Genomic DNA, 21936 nt, shown 5'->3' on the forward strand with positions numbered 1-21936 from the left:
CCAGGGTCGGCACCACTTGTGGTGGCTGCTGACAGCTACCCACAGGCACACCAGCACTACCTTCTGCATTCATAGGGATCAGGGGACCCCTGTGGCACTCTCACCTCCAGCAATGTCGTGATGGACACTGCTGACCACCTCCCTTCCCATAATTGACAGCTGAAGGGACAGGGTCTTCATCCATACCATCTTTCCGCTTCCCATGGCATCGTCTGGGGTGTCCCTGTTTAGGGTGGGAGGGATCTGATATCAGGTGCCCAAGAGGTTGAATGCCCACCACGGGAGATGGACTTAGGTTGCTGTTAGAGGGCACCCTAGCCACACAGTGCTGCGCTTGTACGGGTGCCACGTGAGTACGGCAGTTAATATCATTCCACACGGCTGTTATACAGACAGCCACCCAGGGCACAACCAGTCAGTTCACTGCTCATGCTCGATAGTGTTGGATCTACCTTCAATGTACTAGGACTGCTCGATAACTATCTTGCTTGTCACCCAGTTACTCTCTTAGGTTTCATCTCAGATTTGTCTCTCCACTGCTCTTGGACTCATTGTCATCATTGTGTCGATGGCTTTGAGTAGTGTCTTGTTGTCATCTAGATTGTTTGTCCTTTCCTGGTTTGTCGTCTCATCTGCTGTCTGTCTGTTGCATTGCATTCACCTACCGTTGGTTTGGGTTACTCTCCCACAAGCAGTCTTACACCTCGTACCTTCCTCTATTTATCCTTTTCTTCCGGTACTCCCTCATGCAGCAGTCTGGGGGTCACTGTTTGTATGCACCCTTGCCTGGTGAACTGGTACAAACTGTTTTAGTGCACAAGGCAATGCCAGCCTATAAAAGACCACTGTAGAAGATATGTGCCATTCCACAATGACTTAAACGCTCATATCTATTCATTTATTAAGTGATCACATGTTCCTTTTGTGAACATTGGACCTTTCATCTGCCATTTTCACATTTTTTTCCCCTGGCAATCACTGTCCCACAGGCTCCGTGGCCATCGCACAATTATGTCGGCAGCCACATTGGTCAAGCTGTCTCCCAATGCCACTAGTGCCCTGTCGGTACCACAGTGCTGCATCACACTGCTGCGCCACCTCCCAGAGCCATACACACCTGCCGATGCCCCACCACCCCGTTGGTAGCTTTGCACCTCTGCTCCAGTTGGTCACGAGTACGGCCTCCTTGTGCCACCAGCTGGCCCGCACCAGACTGTGCCGCCATTGTATCTTTCTCCAACAGTCTTTTTCTTTTCAGACATATTTCTGCCACCTTTGTTCATGCCTTTGCTAGGCTTCTTTGGTTGAGCCTTGTCTCCCATCGGCCACAGGCATACCCCTGTGTCAACTCTCTTGCCCTCCAAAGCCATTGCGTCTCAGGTGACTGTAGTTATCAGGCTGCTGTCTCACACTGACCACCAACACCCACTAGTCCATCAGCAGCAGCAGCAGCAGCAGCAGCAGCAGCAGCAGTAGTAGCAGCAGCAGCAGCAGCACCACCACCACCACCACCACCACCACCACCACCAACACCGTGTTTCTCCGTCAGTCGCTTGGCACCACTATCTCCAACCCTCCCCTCAACCCATGGAGAACACACTGACCTCTGTCAAGATCACTACTCTGTCATCTTGAGGGGGCAGGGATATTGTAACTGGCCGTCCATTGGCTACTTCCAGCACAACAGCCGCATCCAGCAGGTAGTCTGCTTCAGGGCCATAAGCGCTTTTTCTCGGTAGATCGTTTAAAATATCACATGTACAGCCCACATTTTAACACTGTACTGCTGATAATCTGTTTACACGCTGATCACTACCACGTGCCACCGTGTGCCAGTAGTGCTCACAGGCAGTGCACGCATCAGCAGCAACAGTGCTGGCAACACAGGGCTAAGCTGCATCCACCGTCACGTGCTAGCTGACTGCCACTGTCATATTCCTCCACCTGTGTTATTCTTGTGGGCCCGTCTATCAGAGCTCCTGCCGGGGCCCAGCCCGAAGACTGTATCTACACCACATGTGAAATGTGATGTGGCTCCAGCAGACACCAGGAATGGGACTTAATAAATGAAACTTGTGTCAGTGACTGTCACAACCTATGCCATGAAAGATTCTTGTTCATATTGGATCAGGACGATCATTTAGTTGTGTCTTTCCACCGTTGCATCGTACTGGACTTAACTTCTGCATGTTGTGCTAATAAACTAAACTGTGTCTCAGCACTTGCTCACGTACGTGCTCCAGACAAGGATATAAAATAAGTGAAACAATGACTTGCTGTCACGGAAACTAAGATGCTCAGTTGAATATTTGAATTAACACTGCATTATCATGTCCCGAGTGATAAAGTTCATAAGTTACATGGATCAGCACCAATAACAGATACAATGGTACAGACATGTTCTTAGAGCAAACTTACCAACTGTAGTGAAAACTGCTTTTAGTTTGCTAGTAGAACAATCCAGGCAGTAATTGCTTGAAACTTTGCATGAAGATAAAGATCTCTGGCCTGCACCCTGATCAAGCACAATATCAGCTAAAATGGCAACACAGAACCAAACCAGTGAACGACACCAACACGCATTACAAACATTAAGAAAGAGGAAAAGGAAGATGAAGATAAGACTGTCATTATGATATATGCTTTCAGTGTGAGATCGATAATTGCTGACGAATAACACTTTAAATTAAATATTTCTCTGAATCAGCTTTGGTAAATAAATATGACACATGAATTCTTTGCTCCACATCAACGTCAACTTATGGGCTTAACATCAATTTCTTTTAGTGACAACTTCACTACTATTTCACTTCGTTACTGCTCACACCAGTGTGCATTTGGCAACCATTAGATAGAGATTCTGCAGCAGGACAGGCAATAATTCTGTTGCACGATTTCAGGCAGTTTAGTTACAAAACAGAATGTCTAGAAAAAGGCTTATAACAATATAATAAAAAGGATAATTGCTACTTGCCATATAGTGGAGATGCTGAGTCATAGAAAGATGCAACAAAAAGACTATTGGAAAGTTAGCTTCCAGCCAACAAGGCCTTTATCAAAAAATAACAACCCTCTCCCCCCCCCCCCCCCCCCCCACACACACACATGCATGCACGCATGACCACAGTCTCTAGCAGCTGGAGCCAGACTGTGAGATTATGAGATTATAAAAAATGAATCAACAGGGTTAACAACAAATTGCACCAGCAGACATTATCAACCACAAAGCAGCCATAATTTGGATGATTTCACCAATCATCAACAGTGTCAGTCACTTTAAACAACATGAAATTGAAGAGTCATGGCCTACCTTGTAAGTTGTCCAGCATGTAGGTCAGCAGCCGATGAGTTCCATTAGGTTCCCCATACATGGCTAGGATCTCCTTTGTCAGAGGATTACCCTGGAGTCCTAAAATATGCAGCTGGAAGAGTTTCCCCAACTCGTATGGGAGAACCCGTAGATAGTTGTTGTTCAGCAGAAGTTCCCTGCAGAAAGCAAAATAATAAAAAAAAATTCTCATAAAACTGAGTATAGTCTCGATATTGAAATAATGCTATGTTAAGTTAGGAGTAAACTGAAAGAATTTTTACAATGGCTGGTAGAATAGATAACAAATTCCCTCCCTAAAATGAAATAGTGACTTATAATATGGACATGAAAATCTGCTGTGTATGTTTTAAGCAGGTTTAACTTCATCATTCTTTGTGGCTATATGAAATGCAAACCTGCTATTATGGTGGTAATGTTTGTTTTAAGAGAAACATTTAATGTATGGTGGATTGATGCAATCTTTGTTGAAAGGGGAAGATAAATAGATTGATAGTGAACAGTTAACAGCATATCATATATTTATAAGAAATGCTATCAGAACCATACACTAAGTTCATCTAATATTAACAACAGATCCTTCAACAAAGTCCCAAAATATCTCCTTAAGCAAACAGCTGCACATTACAAAAAGCTATGGCATCTTTGATCACATCCTGCACACCTATATGATGATGTCTCTCAAGACTTAAAGAAAGAAAAATCACACTCATAAAATCAGCACAAGTTTAGGAAACACTATCATTTATGCAAATCCCTACTTGCTATTTTCACAGGTGATATCTTAGATTTAGTCATTCCAAATTTCTAAAGGCACCTGTTGCAAGAAAGTAGTCCTGAATGTGTGACTACATTGACATGAAGGCAAAGCAATCAGGGGAATTAAGATTGATGCTGCTAGTAGTAGTTTATATAGAATCAATATTAATAAAAGAGAGTAGGAAAGTTAATAGTACTATTACAAGGTAGGTGTTTCAACTTAAGTCATATCTGGATGAGAATCATATGTCAGGATTATTTCGAGTTGGTGGTGCAGTGGTGAGAAATCCTCTGTTAAGAGGAAATGCTAGTTTTTTAGCAATAAGGTCATGAATTCATGAGCCAAATGTCTGTCTTGCAGACAAACGGCAATTTTATTCCGTAATGAAAATCAACACAGTATTTGTATAGTATGTAATTGAAAAGACTCTTAATTTTTAAACACTAATGGACACATTTATTTTATCCTTTAACATACATACATATGTAAATAAATATGGTTATAATAGAGGGAAACATTCCACGTAGGAAATATATATCTAAAAACAAAGATGATGTGACTTACCAAATGAAAGTGCTGGCAGGTCGACAGACACACAAACAAACACAAACATACACACAAAATTCAAGCTTTCGCAACAAACTGTTGCCTCATCAGGAAAGAGGGAAGGAGAGGGGAAGACGAAAGGAAGTGGGTTTTAAAGGAGTCATTCCAATCCCGGGAGCGGAAAGACTTACCTTAGGGGGAAAAAAGGACAGGTATACACTCGCACACACGCACATATCCATCCACACATACAGACACAAGCAGACATATTTCTGCTTGTGTCTGTATGTGTGGATGGATATGTGCGTGTGTGCGAGTGTATACCTGTCCTTTTTTCCCCCTAAGGTAAGTCTTTCCGCTCCCGGGATTGGAATGACTCCTTTAAAACCCACTTCCTTTCGTCTTCCCCTCTCCTTCCCTCTTTCCTGATGAGGCAACAGTTTGTTGCGAAAGCTTGAATTTTGTGTGTATGTTTGTGTTTGTTTGTGTGTCTGTCGACCTGCCAGCACTTTCATTTGGTAAGTCACATCATCTTTGTTTTTAGATATATATGTAAATAAATAACTACATAATTGCGCTAAAATACAGATTGTACTTTTCTATTGTAAAGTGTCATTTATACAGGGTGGTCCATTGATAGTGACCGGGCCAAATATCTCAAGAAATAAGCATCAGATGAAAAAACTACAAAGAACGAAATTCGTCTAGTTTGAAGGGGGAAAACAGATGGCCTTATGGTTGGCCCGCTAGATGGTGCTGCCATAGGTCAAACGGATATCAACTGCATTTGTTTAAATAGAAAACCCCATTTTTCATTACATATTCGTGAAGTACGTAAAGAAATATGAATGTTTTAGTTGGACCACTTTTTTTGCTTTGTAATAGATGGCGCTGTAATAGTCACAAATGTATAAGTACGTGGTATCACGTAACATTCCACCAGTGCGGACGGTATTTGCTTCGTGTTAAAATGGACCGTTTACCAATTGTGGAAAAGGGCGATATTGTGTTGATGTATGGGTATTGTGATCAAAATGCCCAACGGGCATGTGATATGTATGCTGCTTGGTTTCCTGGACGACATCATCCAAGTGTCCGGACCGTTCACCGGATAGTTATGTTATTTAAGGAAACAGGAAGTGTTCAGCCACACGTGAGACGTCAACCGTGACCTGCAACAAATGATTATGCCCAAGTAGGTGTTCTAGCTGCTGTCGCGGCCAATCCGCACATCAGTAGCAGACAAATTGCACAAGAATCGGGAATCTCAAAAACGTCGGTGCTGAGAATGCGACATCAACATCGATTGCACCCGTACCATATTTCTATGTACCAGGAATTGCATGGTGACAACTTTGAACGTTGCGTAGAGTTCTGCCACCGGGCACAACGAAAATTACGGAACGATGACAGATTTTTTGCGCGCGTTCTATTTAGCGACGAAGCGTTATTCACCAACAGCGGTAACGTAAACTGGCATAATATGCACTATTGGGCAACAGAAAATCCATGATGGCTGCGACAAGTGGAACATCAGTGACCTTGACGGGTTAATGTATGGTGCGGCACTGTGGGAGGAAGGATAATAGGCCCCCATTTTATCAATGGCAATCTAAATGGTGCAATGTATGCTGATTTCCTACGTAATGTTCTAGCGATGTTACTACAAGATGTTTCACTGCATGCCAAAATGGCGATGTACTTCCAACTTGATGGTGTCCGGCACATAGCTCGTGTGCGGTTGAAGTGGTATTGAATAGCACATTTCATGACAGGTGGATTGGTCGTCAAAGCACGTTCACTGGATCTGACGTCCCTGGATTTCTCTCTGTGGGGAAAGTTGGAAGGATATTTGCTATCGTGATCCACCATACCGCCATCTGGTTTCCCCCTTCAAGCTAGACAAGTTTCATTCTTTGTGGTTGTTTTGTTTGACACTTATTTCGTGAGATATTTGGCCCGGTCACGATCAATGGACCACCCTGTATAATTGTGTATTTTGTTGAATCCTACAATAATGTTCAAATGTGATGATGAAATCTTATTACAAAATGTTTGGCAGAGAACTTTTGCGAAGAGTACAAACAATTAATAACAATGTGATCTCCACAATGGTTGATACCACACTCACCATATCATTCTCACAACACCGATTCTTGCACGCTATTGAAATTCATCACAGACTCCTCTGTCATGTACCCACAGCTCTGCTGGGCATAATAGATTTCCCCACAGATAAAATGTGCTTTACTCCTACATTCGATAAAGTTTGTCTATCTGCCATTTCATATTCAAATTGTGATTGATCTGTACTGAAAATACTGTTTCAACTATACCCTTCACCTGCGATCAGATGGTGACTTTCTGTACAAATGCTGCAGCACACTCTATTATGTCTTTTCCATCCTTCATTTCCTTCATAGAAACAAATCTTGTTATCAGAATAAGATTTATAAAAACTGTGTGCAGGCCGAGAATTGAACTCGGGACCTTTGCCTTTCGCGGGCACGTGCTCTACCAACTGAGCTACCCAAGCACGACTCACGCCCTGTCCTCACAGCTTTACTTCTGCCAGTACCTTGTCTCCTACCTTCCAAACTTTACAGAAGCTCTTCTGCGCACCTTGCAGAATTAGCACTCCTGAAAGAAAGGATATTGCTTCTATAAAGTTTGGAAGCTAGGAGACGAGGTACTGGCAGAAGTAAAGCTGTGAGGACGGGGCGTGAGTCGCACTTGGGTAGCTCAGTTGGTAGAGCACGTGCCCGCGAAAGGCAAAGGTCCCGAGTTCGAGTCTCGGCCCGACACACAGTTTTAATCTGTCGGGAAGTTTCAAATCTTGTTATTTTTCAGGAATGAATTTGGTTTTTTCTTTTAGTTCTATCTACAAAACTCCTCGTCCCAAGGCATTTAAATTGAGGTTTTTGTAGAAATAATAGCCCACTTTCTTAAGTCGTAATCATGGACAATCAGACTACAAAATGGGCATTCTTTAAATTTCTCAGACATTTCCCTTTTCATTAAAGAATAATTATATGAATTTGGAGGGGCTTTGCAAAATCTTACCACTTATAACTGCATTTGTAGTGCAATTAAGCTACTTTGCAGCTTGCATTGAACTTCTTTGCATATTTTCTATTATGCTTCTTTTGTAACTTTTTTGTACAGGCAAACATTTTCTTGTAGGCTCTCTTTCTATAGCGATTCCATTCAATTTGTTTCATTTAGTTCTGTCTGGTGATGATGGTTCATACTCGCTTGTAGAAAAGGTATACTCATCGTCAACACCTAATGTATCACTTAAAGTCAGAGATATTTCGCCAAATAACTTATCATTAATGAGTTCAAACAATGCATTCTCAAAAAAAATCTCTTCATTTTCATACTACATTGCTATTACATTTTAAAATTATATCTGAATATGTAACAGCATGAAGCCAGAATATTATAGGATGTGTAAATACACGTTAGTGTACTACAGGTAGTTCCTTCTGCCTGGGTGAGCATACCATGAAGGCCCCACTTCATTATACCGTACAGCATGCAATCTTTATAATCCAAAAACTATGCATTTTCTCAACAAAAAAACACCACCACTCGAACCAGTGACAAACATTGAGCCCAGTATGTATCATCATCATCATCATCATCATCATCATCATCTAAGACTGATTATGCCTTTCAGTGTTCAGTCTGGTGCATAGTCTCCCTTATAAAATTCCTCCATGATCCCCTATTCAGTGCTAACATTGGTGCCTCTTCTGATGTTAAGCCTATTACTTCAAAATCATTCTTAACCGAATCCAGGTACCTTCTCCTCGGTCTGCCCCGACTCCTCCTACCGTCTACTGCTGACTCCATGAGTCTCTTGGGTAACCTTGCTTCTCCCATGCGCGTAACATGACCCCACCATCTAAGCCTTTTCACCCTGACTGCTACATCTATAGAGTTCATTCCCAGTTTTCCTTCGATTTCCTCATTGTGGACCCCCTCCTGCCATTGTTCCCATCTACTAGTACCTGCAATCATCCTAGCTACTTTCATATCCGTAACCTCAACCTTATTGGTAAGGTAACCTGAATCCACCCAGCTTTCGCTGCCATACAACAAAGTTGGTCACAAGATTGAACAGTGCACAGATAACTTAGTCTTGGTACTGACTTCCTTCTCGCAGAAGAGAGTAGATCGTAGCTGAGCGCTCACTGCATTAGCTTTGCTACACCTCGCTTCCAGTTCTTTCACTATGTTGCCATCCTGTGAGAATATGCATCCTAAGTACTTGAAACCGTCCACCTGTTCTAACTTTGTTCCTCCTATTTGGCACTCGATCCGTTTATATCTCTTTCCCACTGACATTGCTTTCGTTTTGGAGATGCTAATCTTCATACCATAGTCCTTACATTTCTGATCTAGGTCTGAAATATTACTTTGCAAACTTTCAATCATATCTGCCATCACAACTAAGTCATCCACATACGCAAGACTGCTTATTTTGTGTTCACATATCTTAATCTCACCCAGCCAGTCTATTGTTTTCAACATATGATCCACAAATAATATGAACAACAGTGAAGACAGGTTGCAGCCTTGTCTCACCCCTGAAACTACTCTGAACCATGAACTCAATTTACCGTCAACTCTAACTGCTGCCTGACTATCCATGTAAAGACCTTTAATTGCTTGCAAAAGTTTGCCTCCTATTCCATAATCTCGTAGAACAGACAATAACTTCCTCCTAGCAACCCGGTCATATGCCTTTTCTAGATCTATAAAGCATAGATACAATTCCCTGTTCCACTCATAACACTTCTCCATTATTTGCCGTAAGCTAAAGATCTGGTCCTGACAACCTCTAAGAGGCCTAAACCCACACTGATTTTTATCCAATTGGTCCTCAACTAATACTCGCACTTTCCTTTCAACAATAACTGACAATATTTTACCCACAACGCTGATTAAAGAGATACCTCTGTAGTTGTTACAATCTTTTCTATTTCCATGTTTAAAGATTAGTGTTATTACTGCTTTTGTCCAATCTGATGGAACCTGTCCCGACTCCCAGGCCATTTCAATTATCCTGTGTAGCCATTTAAGACTTGACATTCCACTGTATTTGATGAGTTCCGACTTAATTTCATCCACTCCAGCTGCTTTATTGCACTGCAATCTATTGACCATTTTCTCCACTTCCTCAAATGTGATGCTATTTACATCATCATTCCTATCCCATTCTACCTCGAAATCTGAAACATTACTGATTGTATTTTCACCTACATTGAGCAACTCTTCAAAATATTCCCTCCATCTGCCCAAGGCATCCACAGGATTCACCAGCAGTTTTCCTGACCTGTCCAAAATACTTGTCATTTCCTTCTTACCTCCCTTTCGAAGACTGCTAATTACACTCCAGAATGGTTTTCCAGCAGCTTGACCCATAGTCTCCAACCTGTTTCTAAAGTCTTCCCAAGATTTCTTCTTGGATGCTGCAATTATCTGTTTGGCTTTGTTTCTTTCTTCAACATAGCTTTCTCTGTCTACCCGAGTTCTAGTATGTAGCCATTTTTGATACGCCTTCTTTTTCCTTTTACAGGCTGCCTTGACTGTGTCATTCCACCAAGCTGTTTGCTTCATCCTACTTTTACACACTATTGTTCTAAGACATTCTTTAGCCACTTCTAGTACTGTGTCCCTGTACCTTGTCCATTCCTTTTTCAATGACTGTAATTGACTACATTCAACTGACTGGTACCTTTCTGAGATCGCTGTTATGTACTTGTGCCTGATTTCCTTATCCTCAAGTTTCTCCACTCTTATCCTCCTACATGTGGACCTGACCTCCTGCACTTTCGGCCTCACAATCCCAATTTCACTGCAGATTAAATAATGATCAGTGTCATCAAAGAATCCCCTGAATACACGTGTGTCCCTCACAGCCTTCCTGAATTCCTGAGCTGTTATTATATAGTCAATGACAGATCTGGTTCCCCTGCCTTTTCAAGTATACCAGTGAATGTTCTTATGTTTAAAAAAGGAGTTTGTGATTACTAAGCCCATACTGGCCCAGAAATCCAAGAGTTCTTTCTGCCCAGTATGTTTGTTTCACTCAAATGTGACTCATACAGTTTAAACACCTATTTTGTCAGAGTGCTGATTTGAAGGGCAAAATGGGAGGTCACGTTGCTACATATAAATGCATACAGGAAAGTCTTTTTGACTCACTTAACAGTTGTAATAGTAAAGGGACAAATTTATATCCAAATAAAGCAGCCTCCAGTAAGAGCTTTAACACATCTGGAATCCTTTGGTTGCCCTCTTAACGACTTTCAACATTATTTCCAAGATTTCCCACTACCAGAACAGAATTAATAGCTGTTATGGCTATAAAGCAATGGGTAATTTCTGATCCCTATAAATAAATAGTAGAAGTAGAGGGGGGGGGGGGGGCAAAAACCCTCTCAATGTTTCACTTTATGTAAAGTTCCACAGACTACACAGAGGTCAAATCTTACAAGACAGTTTATTCACAGATTGACAATATTCTGTGCATATACTGGGTATTATGCTTATCATTAATTACAGCATTAGGAAGTACCTCCAAGAAACTTATCTTTTGACACATCATCAGTGCAGATTCATAAAAATATTGTTCTTAGGAAACATGATGGGCTCTATATTCGCACAAAGTAACAAGTGCTATCAATAGGGGAATCTCGAGATGATTCCACATTTTTAGATGTCCAGAAGACTTTTGACAGCATTCTTCGTAAAAGCTTATGATCAAATTGCATGCCTACAGGCAATTTTCACAGTTGTGCAAATTGATTTATGATTTCCTATCAGGTAGGCTACAGATCATGGCAACTGACAGAAAATCATTGAGTGAAAAAGTAATGGCTGCCATTCCACAAGGAAGTGTTACAGACCCTCTGCTGTTCCTTATCCAAATAAACAATTTAGGAGACAATCTGATCAGCCTTCTTTGATTATTTGCAGATGATGCTGTCATTTGCCATCTAGTAAAATTATTATGATGTAACTGCAAGCGTCAGAATGAAAAGGAAGAAAGTAAGACCAGAAAAGGTGATGAGGCAATGTCAGCCAATAGCCCGCTGATAAGAACTGCGACATGACAGGACTGAACTCTGCAAGCAGTGAATATAAGCACCGCTCCTGCCAGCCTCGGCTGGGCATTAGTGGACAGTATTAGCACGGCCTAGCAAAGAGTATCAGTTATAAGTGATCCAAATCCATTGCTTGTTAGGACATTGGCTACAGAGAACATTACTGTTTACGTGTCGCCCATTGTTTGCAACATCATTGTTATTTCAAAGTCATTGAAATCAAACTACTAATGTTATTTGCTTGAATTGTTGTATAGCATTCCGGGAACGCAGCATCCCTTAGGCACCCTATATGAGACGAGTGGGCAAGACTCCACAACTGGCGACGAGGATCCGACGAACTCCGTTGCCTGACGGCCACAGACTTTCTTGTATATTGTGCTGGTGCCTTAATTCTCTCTTGTCTTTACTTTGCAGGGGTGCTCATTACTTTACCAGTTTCTTGTCGTTTTTGCTAATCAGTGTTTTCAGGTAGGTGTTGCAGAAATTTTCTATGCTTTTTTTGTCTGTGTGTTGCATTTGTGTCTTCCAACATGTCTCCCCCCCTCCCCTCCCCCCTTTCCCACCCTGGCCAGCCTCCTGCTCAGGCACTGCAGCCACAAGCACATTAGATGCCACACAGCTAAGTAGATGTTTCAGTTCCAGACACAGCTGATTGCTGCACTACTCAACACGATGCAGCAGCTACTGGCCAACACTGTGCACCCAACAGAACAAGCACCACTTACTACAGCTGCTATACCACCTTTTCGACAGTTTCGGGAACAAGCAGAGGAATGGCTCGAGGGGTTACACCAATTCGAGGCACATTTACTAGCTCACAATGTACCAGGTACTGCGAAACTTCCTTATCTATTAACCACAGCAAAAAGTGCAGTGTTCAGAATAATTCAAAAACTCTTTCCTAATACCACTCCTAGTGAAGTTGTGTACGACAGTGTTATCAGCTCACTAACAAACTATTATGACCAACAAGTGAATGTGGTAGCAGGTAGGTATCTATTCTTTAATCACAAAAACTCATCAGAACAAACTTATCATGAGTGGGTAACAGATTTGCAAGGTATGAAAAGGAAATGCAAATTCAAATGTGCTTGCGGTGCTTTATATTCAGATGTTATGTTGCATGATGTGATCGTGTACAATGTACCTGATGTCAAACTCAAAGAACAGATTCTGAAACAAACCAATCCATCATTTCAGCAGGTAGTGCAAATACTAGGTCAGTACGATTCCGGTGCCTTGTCGGCTCATACATTTGGGCAGCCAGCTATTTGTCAGGTTGAGTCCCTTGCTTGTGATTGCCCCATTCCGCACCAGCAGTTTGTGCTAGCCATGCCAAGTAAACAACCTTCCACTCCACGTAAGCAGCTCACTACACAGGCAAACAGAATTAAGTCTCACCCTAGGTGTTACTTATGGCACAAATGCCAAGACTGCCCCTCCCAACAAGCTCAGTGTTATGCTTGCAGTAGGAAAGGACATGTACAGTCCGTATGTTTCCAACAGAACAAACACGAATTCGGCCCACTCACAAAAATCTCATCACAAGGCCCATGTTATTCATGCAGTATATTCCAAACCTGCAACAGACATTAGCAAAACTAGCAAGCATGTAGTTTCTTCAGTGATATGCCAATCAAACTAACTTTTTGTTCATTTACTTATTTGTGGGAAAAGTGTGAAATTTCAGTTGGACACAGGTGCCTCTGTCACATTGCTCAGTCAACACACATATGAACTATTAGGCTCCCCATGCCTGTCTAAAACCAGCATGCAACTGATGGCTTATAATAGACAAGACATTCCTGTTCTCGGAACATGTACTTCGGCTGCAATGTATCGCTCGCATATGTGAGCAGTGACTTTTACAGTGCTACAATCATCTGAGTGTGAGAACGTATTTGCTCTTGATCCTTTTGAGTTGTTTGGCTTTAACATTCAGGCAATGTGTGGTCAGTGTCTGCATTCAATGCAAAAGACAGTGTAGCTAGCCTGCTAAAAGAATTCCCGCAACTCTTTTCTGAAGATTTAGTCAAAACCAACAATTTCGTTGCAAACATTCCTCTGAAGGACAATGATCACAAGTAATTTTGCCAGGCCATAACTTTTCCCATTGCATTACAGGACAAAGTCGCTGCCAAACTTAAAGAACTGCAGGATAACGGAGTTCTTATGTCCATATCAGCTAGTCAGTGGGCGAGTCCACTGGTTTTGCTCCCCAAACCTTCAGGTCGTATTTGCTTCTGTGTTGACTAAGTCTACAGTCAACCCACAAACTGCCATTGATACATATCCACTGCCATGCCGAGAGGATCTCATGGGCAGTTTAGGTGCTGGACGTTAATTTTCAAAAATTGATTTGCACAACGTGTATCTTCAAATACTGCTTAATGAAGAATCACAAGAAGTGTGTGTAGTAAATACTCATTTGGGTTTGTGTAAATATTTGTGTTTGCCTTTTGGCAGTCCTTCCACACCCGCCATTCTCCAACAGTATTCGGAACAGCTGACTGTGCAAGTCCCTAACTGTTCAAACTGTATGGACGAGACTGTCATAGCAGGTCATACACCTGAAGAACATACTGCAAATTTACGTGCTCTGTTTTGTGTGACTAAAGTGTAGACTGGACAAGAGTGATTTTTTTTAAACCAGAGTTGCAGTATCTTGGTCATGTAATAAACAGTCAAGGTGTACATCCTCTTCAGTTGCATTTGTTAGACATACAAGACTCGCGAGTTCCTCGGAGTATCACAGAATTGCAGGCAGTTTCAGGGAAAATTAACTATTATATTCGCTTCATACCAAATGCTGCACGCATCACAGCTCCATTGCATCGCTTGCGTCACAAGAATGTCCCATTTGTTTGGGCGGATGAGTGCCAAGTAGCTTTTCAAACACTTAAAGATGCATTGCTCAGTGATCGATGCTTAGTTTACTTTGATCCTGACAAACAAGTTGTTTTGCAAGTTGATGTTTCCTCTTAGACAATTGGTGCAGTGCTTTCGCAAAGACTTGATGATAAAGCCAGACCTATTACTTTTGCTTCATGAGTGTTGTCCAAAGCTCAGTGTAACTATTCACAAATCGACAATGCGGCTATGGCTATTGTGTACGGTTTCACCAAATTCCACCACTATTTGTATGGCAGAAAATTCAGCTTAATAATGGATCACAAGCCTTTGCAGTCCACGTTTCATCCGATGAAGCCATTTCCTGTATGAACTGCCCAAAAATTGCAAAGATGGGCTTTGTTCTTGTCTCAATACCAGTATGAGATTGTGTATCGTTCGACAGATAAACATGGTAACGGGGACACACTTTCACATCTTCTGCTTGGCCCTGATACACACTTTCACTCTTCTGCTGCATCTTGTTGTCACATCGATGCTCGGGATTCTGAATTGCTTCAGTCTTTTCCGCTGAACTGCAAGCAAATTGCACAGGCCACGGAAGCGGACCCCGATTTGAACAAAAGAAGGCCGCAAGTATCGCTTCACGTCACATGATATTGTCTTTTACAGGGTTTTTAGCAGCAGCAGACAGTGAAGTGCAAGGCGAGATTGTCCGTCAACTTGATGCATGCATGTATCTTATTTCAGGTCTGGATGTCTTGCACTGCCGCCATCAAATAACTTCGCCTCTGTCATGTACACAATGATCTTCCAGTCTGTCTTCCTCCAGATTCACGGATCCAGAGGGCAGTGCGGCTGCAGCAGCTGCCAGAGTGAGTCATCACAACACTGCGGGGACGACCTCACGGAGACAGAGCCTTCGCCTCCTCAGCCTACTCTTATCCTACCGACGGAGCTGGACCTGCCTACACTGCAGCTGTCACTGCCTTCTTCATCTAGTTCATGACAGCAGGAGGTGGACGCATACCCTTCTGGTCGTTTTCCAGGGGACATTCCCGCCAGAGCGCAGGCGGATGGTGGGGTCCAGACAGAAGCTTGACGTCCCCTGCAGCCACAGCTTCCGGCCCAATGTTGCGTCCACACTCCTGCATCCCCCACCATGGTCGCACTCAAACGATGACGGTCCATCACTTTGGGGGATAGGAATGTTCTGGTGGAACCATAAGCGTCGGAATGAAGAGGAAGAACACTGACAAGGACCCACAACAGGAGCGACCTCTGCAAGAAGTGAATATAAGCACCGCTCCCGCCAACCTCATCCGGACATTAGGGAACAGCATTAGAGAGTGCTACAATATCAATTATTAATGATCCATATCCATTGCTGATGATGGTCGAAGTGCAGAGGATATAAAATGTAGACTGGCAATGCCAAGGAAAGTGTTTCTGAAGAAGAGAAATTTGTTAACACCGAGTATAGATTTAAGTGGGAGGAAGTCCTTTCTGAAAGTACTTGTATGGAATGTAGCCATGTATGGAAGTGAAACATGGACAATAAATAGTTTAGACAAGAAGATAGCAGAAGCTTTCGAAATGTGGTACTACAGAAGAATGCCGAAGACGAGATCACGCAACTAATGAGGAAGTATTGAATAGAATTGGAGAGAAAAGAAATTTGTGGCACAACTTGACTAGAAGAAGGGGTTGATTGGTAGGACATGTTCTGAGGCATCAAGGGATCACCAATTTAGTATTGGAGGGAAGCATGGAGGGTAAAAATCGTAAAGGAAGACCAAGAGATAAATGCACTTAGCAGATTCAGAAGGGTGTAGGTTGCAGTAGGTACTTGGAGATGAAGAAGCTTGCACAGGATAGAGCAGCATGGAGAGCTGCATCAAACCAGTCTTTGGACTAAGACCACAACAACAACATCCATTGCTTGTTTGGACATTGTCTATAGAGATGAACATTACTGTCTGTTTGCGTGTCGCCCATCATTTGCGACATCATTATTATTTCAAAGTTAAATATTGTCAATATGCTTTACTGGAATAAAACTACCTAATATTATTTGTTTGAATTGTTGTATAGCATTCCGAAAATTGCAACATCCGTTAGGCACCCTAAATGATATGAGTGGGTAAGACCACACAAAAATCACCAGAAGATCAGAAACAATTGCATAATGATTTAGACAAGATATCTGTATGGTGCAGAAAGTGGCAATTGACTCTTAAATAATTAAAACTGTGAAACCACACACACGAATGCAAAAAGAAACCTGTTAAATTTCATTTAGACAGTGAATCACATAAATTTAAAGGTTATTGATTCAACTAAATACCTAGGGATTACAATTATGACTAACTTAAATAGGAATGGTTGCATAGAAAATGTTGTGAGGAAGGTGAACCACAGACTGCATTTTATTGGCAGAACATTTACCATATGCAACAAATCAACTCTAGAGACTGACTACACTAGGTTTTTCTGCCCTCTTCTGGATTATTGTTGTGCGGAATAGGATTGAAAAAGTTAAAAAGGACAGTTTGTTTCGTATTATCGGAAACACGGGACAGAGTGTCACGGACATGATATGTGAATTGGGGTGGCAATCATTGAAACAAATGCATTTTTCACTGCAGCAGGATCTTTTTGCCAAAGTTCGATCACTGACTTTCCCCACCAAAAGCAAAAATATTTTGTCACTTCCCTCCTACACAGGAAGAAACCATAGCTCCACAGAGTTAGGTGTTCATTTTCCCCACGTACTATTTGAGAGTAACAAGTCAGAAAGATAGTGTCAAAGTGATTCGATGAATTTTCTGCTGAGACCTTAACCGTGAACTGCAGAGTCATGAAGTAGATTTACATATAGATGATTTAATAATGTTGAAAGGGCCTTGATATAATATTTATGTCTGCTCTGTGGTTCTCTCATTCATTCATTTCATTCTCTTTGTTGCCACTGGACAAACAACGGGTATCCCTGGCACCAGCTTTTCTGAACTACCTATATGAGAGTTATTCTGGCAGCACATCTTTTGTTCCCATAATTGTCCTAGGTTCAATCTCTGGTAGCCTCCTGCCCCACACTCGTCACCCATCTGCAACTTGCCCAAGAACCTAACTTCACTCATCCTACACCCCTAAACCTCATCCCCTTCCCCCATTTTGTCACCCCCTCCCAAGAAAGGCACATACCATGCATGAACTTACCAGCACTGGTGCCCATGCATCGCATTACTGACCTGTGCACCTATTGCCTCCCTCCGAGCTGTCAGCCCCCTTCTCTGATCCCCTCTCCTGATTCCCACCTTCTTTTTCCCCTCTCCCAATCCGTCCAATACAACCCTTTAACCCAGTCACCTCCAGAACTACAGTCCCTGCGTTGTGTATTCAGCTACCACAATGTAACTGTACAGGACAGAGAGAGAGAGAGAGAGAGAGAGAGAGAGAGAGAGAGAGAGAGAGAGAGAGAGAGAGAGAGAGATGGGGAGGGGGAATGAGCACACCCCATGTTCTCAAGTTATTTGGGTAGCAGCATCTGACACGCAGGGCACTCGTCACCCACTCGGGGGACTTTACAGTATTTGGATACTGTTAAACTTACCACTCATTTTATCTCAGCTGCTAGCAATGCTGTTTATCTTGTAGATAAAGATTCTGCTTTTTAGCAGCACTTTTGTGAAGTGAGCAATTGACTAAAAATGCTGGTAAGAAACACTACATATCTAAAGAATACGTTAATATTCTAGGAAAAAATCATTCAGTAATTTACCTGAGATAAATTAGGTCTCCTAATTCAGCTGGCAGGCTGCGTAATTTGTTGCTTGAAAGATCGAGTGTACGAAGATTCACTAGTTTTGAAATGTCTGGAGGAATTCGAGAAAGGCAATTATCATTCAGGTACAATGCTGTAAGGTGTGTGAATGTCCATAAATTTGGACTCAGGTTGCGAATAGTCCCTGCAAAAACAAAAACTCCACATTAGTGTCACTGGCAATGAGAATAAAGTTTAATGTTTATTGGGAATAGCGGAACTTAAGTTTTACCACAACAGATGCAATCAATAAAATAAGATTAACATTAATCAAGTCAAATGGCAATATCCTGCTCATTTCAACTTTTACAATACAATAGAACTGAATACAGTACCACAATTATCCCATTAAGTTAAAAATGTTGACAATATTATTTTTTATGTTATAAGGAGAATGCCTTAACGTATTTCTATCTTGAGCTGGGCACACACATTCAAATCTCCAGCATAACTACAAATCTTATATAAACAATGAATACCACATAAGAGCAACTTATTAGCTAAATGAAAGTCAGAACATGCAAATTGATGACCTACCGTCAAACAGAGTGATTTTGGACACAGGGTGGGATTTCGGACAGTGTGATTTATTTGCTCTTTCCCACTGTGTAGCAACAATTTGCTGCTCATTTTCACTTCCACACGCCAGTTACTTTAAGCGAAACATAATAGTTATCACATTCCGTGACTTTTATTTTGGGTTGATTGTTTACCTAGCTAAATATCTGATGAACAGTCTCATTGTTGAAAGTTCATGCAGTATCGTCAAGTAGAAACTTTCTATTATTGCGACTGGCAGAAAAGTATTGTAACTGCAATTTTCAATGAGGACAGCAGCCTACGGCTTTGAGACAATTCTTGTTCAAGTTGTCAAGCTTTTCATGTAAATTTATGAAATAACAATGGTTTTTGCAAAATTGGGTACTGTGTGGGGTGACTTCTACAATGTCAAACGCATATAAAAGCAGAAAAGTTGCTGAAGTATGGTGGAATTATGACTCGAAACTTTTAGATAAAGCTGTTCATGATATTCAGTATAGCAAATTATTGTACAGAAAACCATGCATATTGTATTGTATACCTAGATCAACCCTAAAAAAGAAAGTGTGGGAAATACGTCTAAAAAAAACTGGAAGTGCAACGAGTACTAAATGAGAAGGAAAAATGTTGAAGTAAGGTATCTTGAGGGCTGCACACTGAGGATTTTCTTTCACTAAACTGTATCTTAGATACTTAGTGAAAGGCTACCTTGATGAATCTGACCAAAAAGATAAGAAATTTTCTATCTATCTATTGTGAGAAGAGTGGGATGAATGAGATGACAATACTAAGCGAGGAAGAAAAAAAAAATGTTGACGTAAGGTATCGTATTAAAAACTGACCTTCAATATATAAAATTCATTATCTCAATCCTTATCACTTATTCGTAATAATAGACAACCTAAAAATGTGTTAATAGTCATGAAAATTGAACAGGAAGAATGTAGAATTTAAAAATAAGTCAATTCTTGTCCAAATTTCCCCAAATACTTTGAAACATTGGACAGAAAATTAAAAACCTCATGTCCAAAATCACACTGATCCATGGGGTGATTTCAGACACTTTATTTGTTTGTCTCAGACAAATATAGTTACACACAGAATTTCTGTTTTTAGGGTATTATGCCACCATTTCTGTAACAAACAATGCAATGTAACAAAAGCTATGCAAGTTACGGTGAAAATAACACAAAACCTTCCGAATTCACCACATTTGACAGTACCTGAGTTCTAAAATGATTTCCAAGATTTACACTTCTGATATTATATTTGTAAGGACTAGATCAAACTTTGTAAAATAAGATAAAATGAGAATAATGGCATTTCAGTGTAGAGAGCCAATATGTTCCAAAACAGTATTGTCTGATAATACTCTCAAATTACTGTCACACCACAAATACTACATTGCAATACACAACAGATGTACCTATATGATGACCAAAACCGATGACTTCAGAAAGATACGTGAAACAGTAAAACATTTTTTAAGGGCAAAACAATGAAAAAATAATGATAATGTTCTACAAAACAATGGCCTTCGCAACTTTGCTATAAAGAAGCTTGACGTAGAAAAAGAATCTCTAATAATGCAATCCACTAAAAAGTGATTTCTTCATGTTGTTGGAGGCATGATTTTCTGAATGTAACTTATGGAACTAAGACATACAGAAAGACTTTAATATATACAGTGTTGTGGATAAATTGAGTACAGAAAACAGAGTGATTGTCTAACCAGTATGTCTGCAAGTCACGTTCCTTGGATAACTTCGAGAGACAGACCTATTAGTTGGAGAGACTCAGGATGACCAAGAAAACCATGGACACCCAGAATAGGCTATTTAGCTGAATTCTTCAATGAAGGTGAATGCATTAATGTTTAACAATTATATTAAATAGTCTCCTCAGAAAACTCAGCTGTGCTTTAAACTTTCATGTGTGTGTGCAACATACCAAATATTTTACTATAGAGCAAGTGACAGATTCAGTATAGGAACCACCCAAAGGCTATGACTAGGCCATTTTCAATCATATTCTTTCGCCCCAGATCACTAATCCAGCATATACAAAGTACAGTTTAGAGAGAAGTAAGGTGCTAATAGCAAAAACCAAGATTTCACATTTGAGTCAGATATGACACACAGTTTTAATCTTTCAAACCACTGCAAGGTGAAGGTGATGTCAAGCCATCTAGAATCAGCTGTTCCTCACAAAGTAAGAAAATGTGTTACAATACAGTTTATTAACATGTTTATTGTAGTGGTAGATCCTGTATTAGTTTTATGGGATCCTTAACTATGAGAAATTTAATGATGAGAAAACAGACAGTATGTATTCTTATTCTTAAATACGAAAATATTCTGCCAAAAAGTGAAGGTTGGTCAGTCAGTTAGTATGTTGGTTGGCTGGTTGTTTTGGAGTGAAAGAAACGGAACTGTAAGGTCATCAGCCCCTTCATTCGTTAAGTGGCAAACCAGGAATAGTTATCAAAGGAAGGATGTGAACGGTAAATCCTGGAAAGCCTAAGAGTAACTAACACAATAAATATCAGATAAAAGTACAGAAAAAAAGACAGCACAGACAAGTCATTAAAAAAAAATCAGTCAAGAGAAGGCTTTAAAACCAAGAAATGATAAAGAATAGAGAGAATAAAAAGGTGGAAAGGGTAGAGGGACCCCTTGGAGAGGGGAGGAGGGGGGGGGGGGGGGTTGCTGGAGAGGAAGCCTCACCAACCCCTCAAGTAGTCTATGAGGCCAAAAAGCTCTACCTTACAGGGATGAAGGGAAACCACCTTCTCAAGCAAAATGTAACACCAGATCAGCTGAGTTGACATCATCTGCTAGCACAAGAGGGAGCGTGCTAAGAAGATTAAGATGCCACCTCAAAGTAGCCAAATTAGGACTGTCTATGAGCAAGTGGACCACTGTCAGGAGGGCTCCACATCAGCAGTGAAAGGGATCCTCAAGTC

At 41.2% G+C, this 21936-nt stretch overlaps 1 protein-coding gene across 1 annotated transcript in view; it reads right to left on the reverse strand.

Annotated features, from left to right (window-relative positions):
• Positions 1-21936, reverse strand: part of LOC124802473 (CCR4-NOT transcription complex subunit 6-like) — a 76518-nt gene that overhangs the window by 12671 nt on the left and 41911 nt on the right. Inside the window, exons 3-4 of the mRNA XM_047263263.1 lie at positions 18390-18576; positions 3311-3486 (exon numbers count right to left, since the gene is read on the reverse strand). Coding sequence (XP_047119219.1) covers positions 3311-3486; positions 18390-18576 — 363 coding nt within the window. The remainder of the gene's footprint in view (positions 1-3310; positions 3487-18389; positions 18577-21936) is intronic.

This window comes from Schistocerca piceifrons, chromosome 6 (genome assembly GCF_021461385.2).
Source record: "Schistocerca piceifrons isolate TAMUIC-IGC-003096 chromosome 6, iqSchPice1.1, whole genome shotgun sequence".
NCBI classification, from domain to species: Eukaryota; Metazoa; Arthropoda; class Insecta; order Orthoptera; family Acrididae; genus Schistocerca; species Schistocerca piceifrons.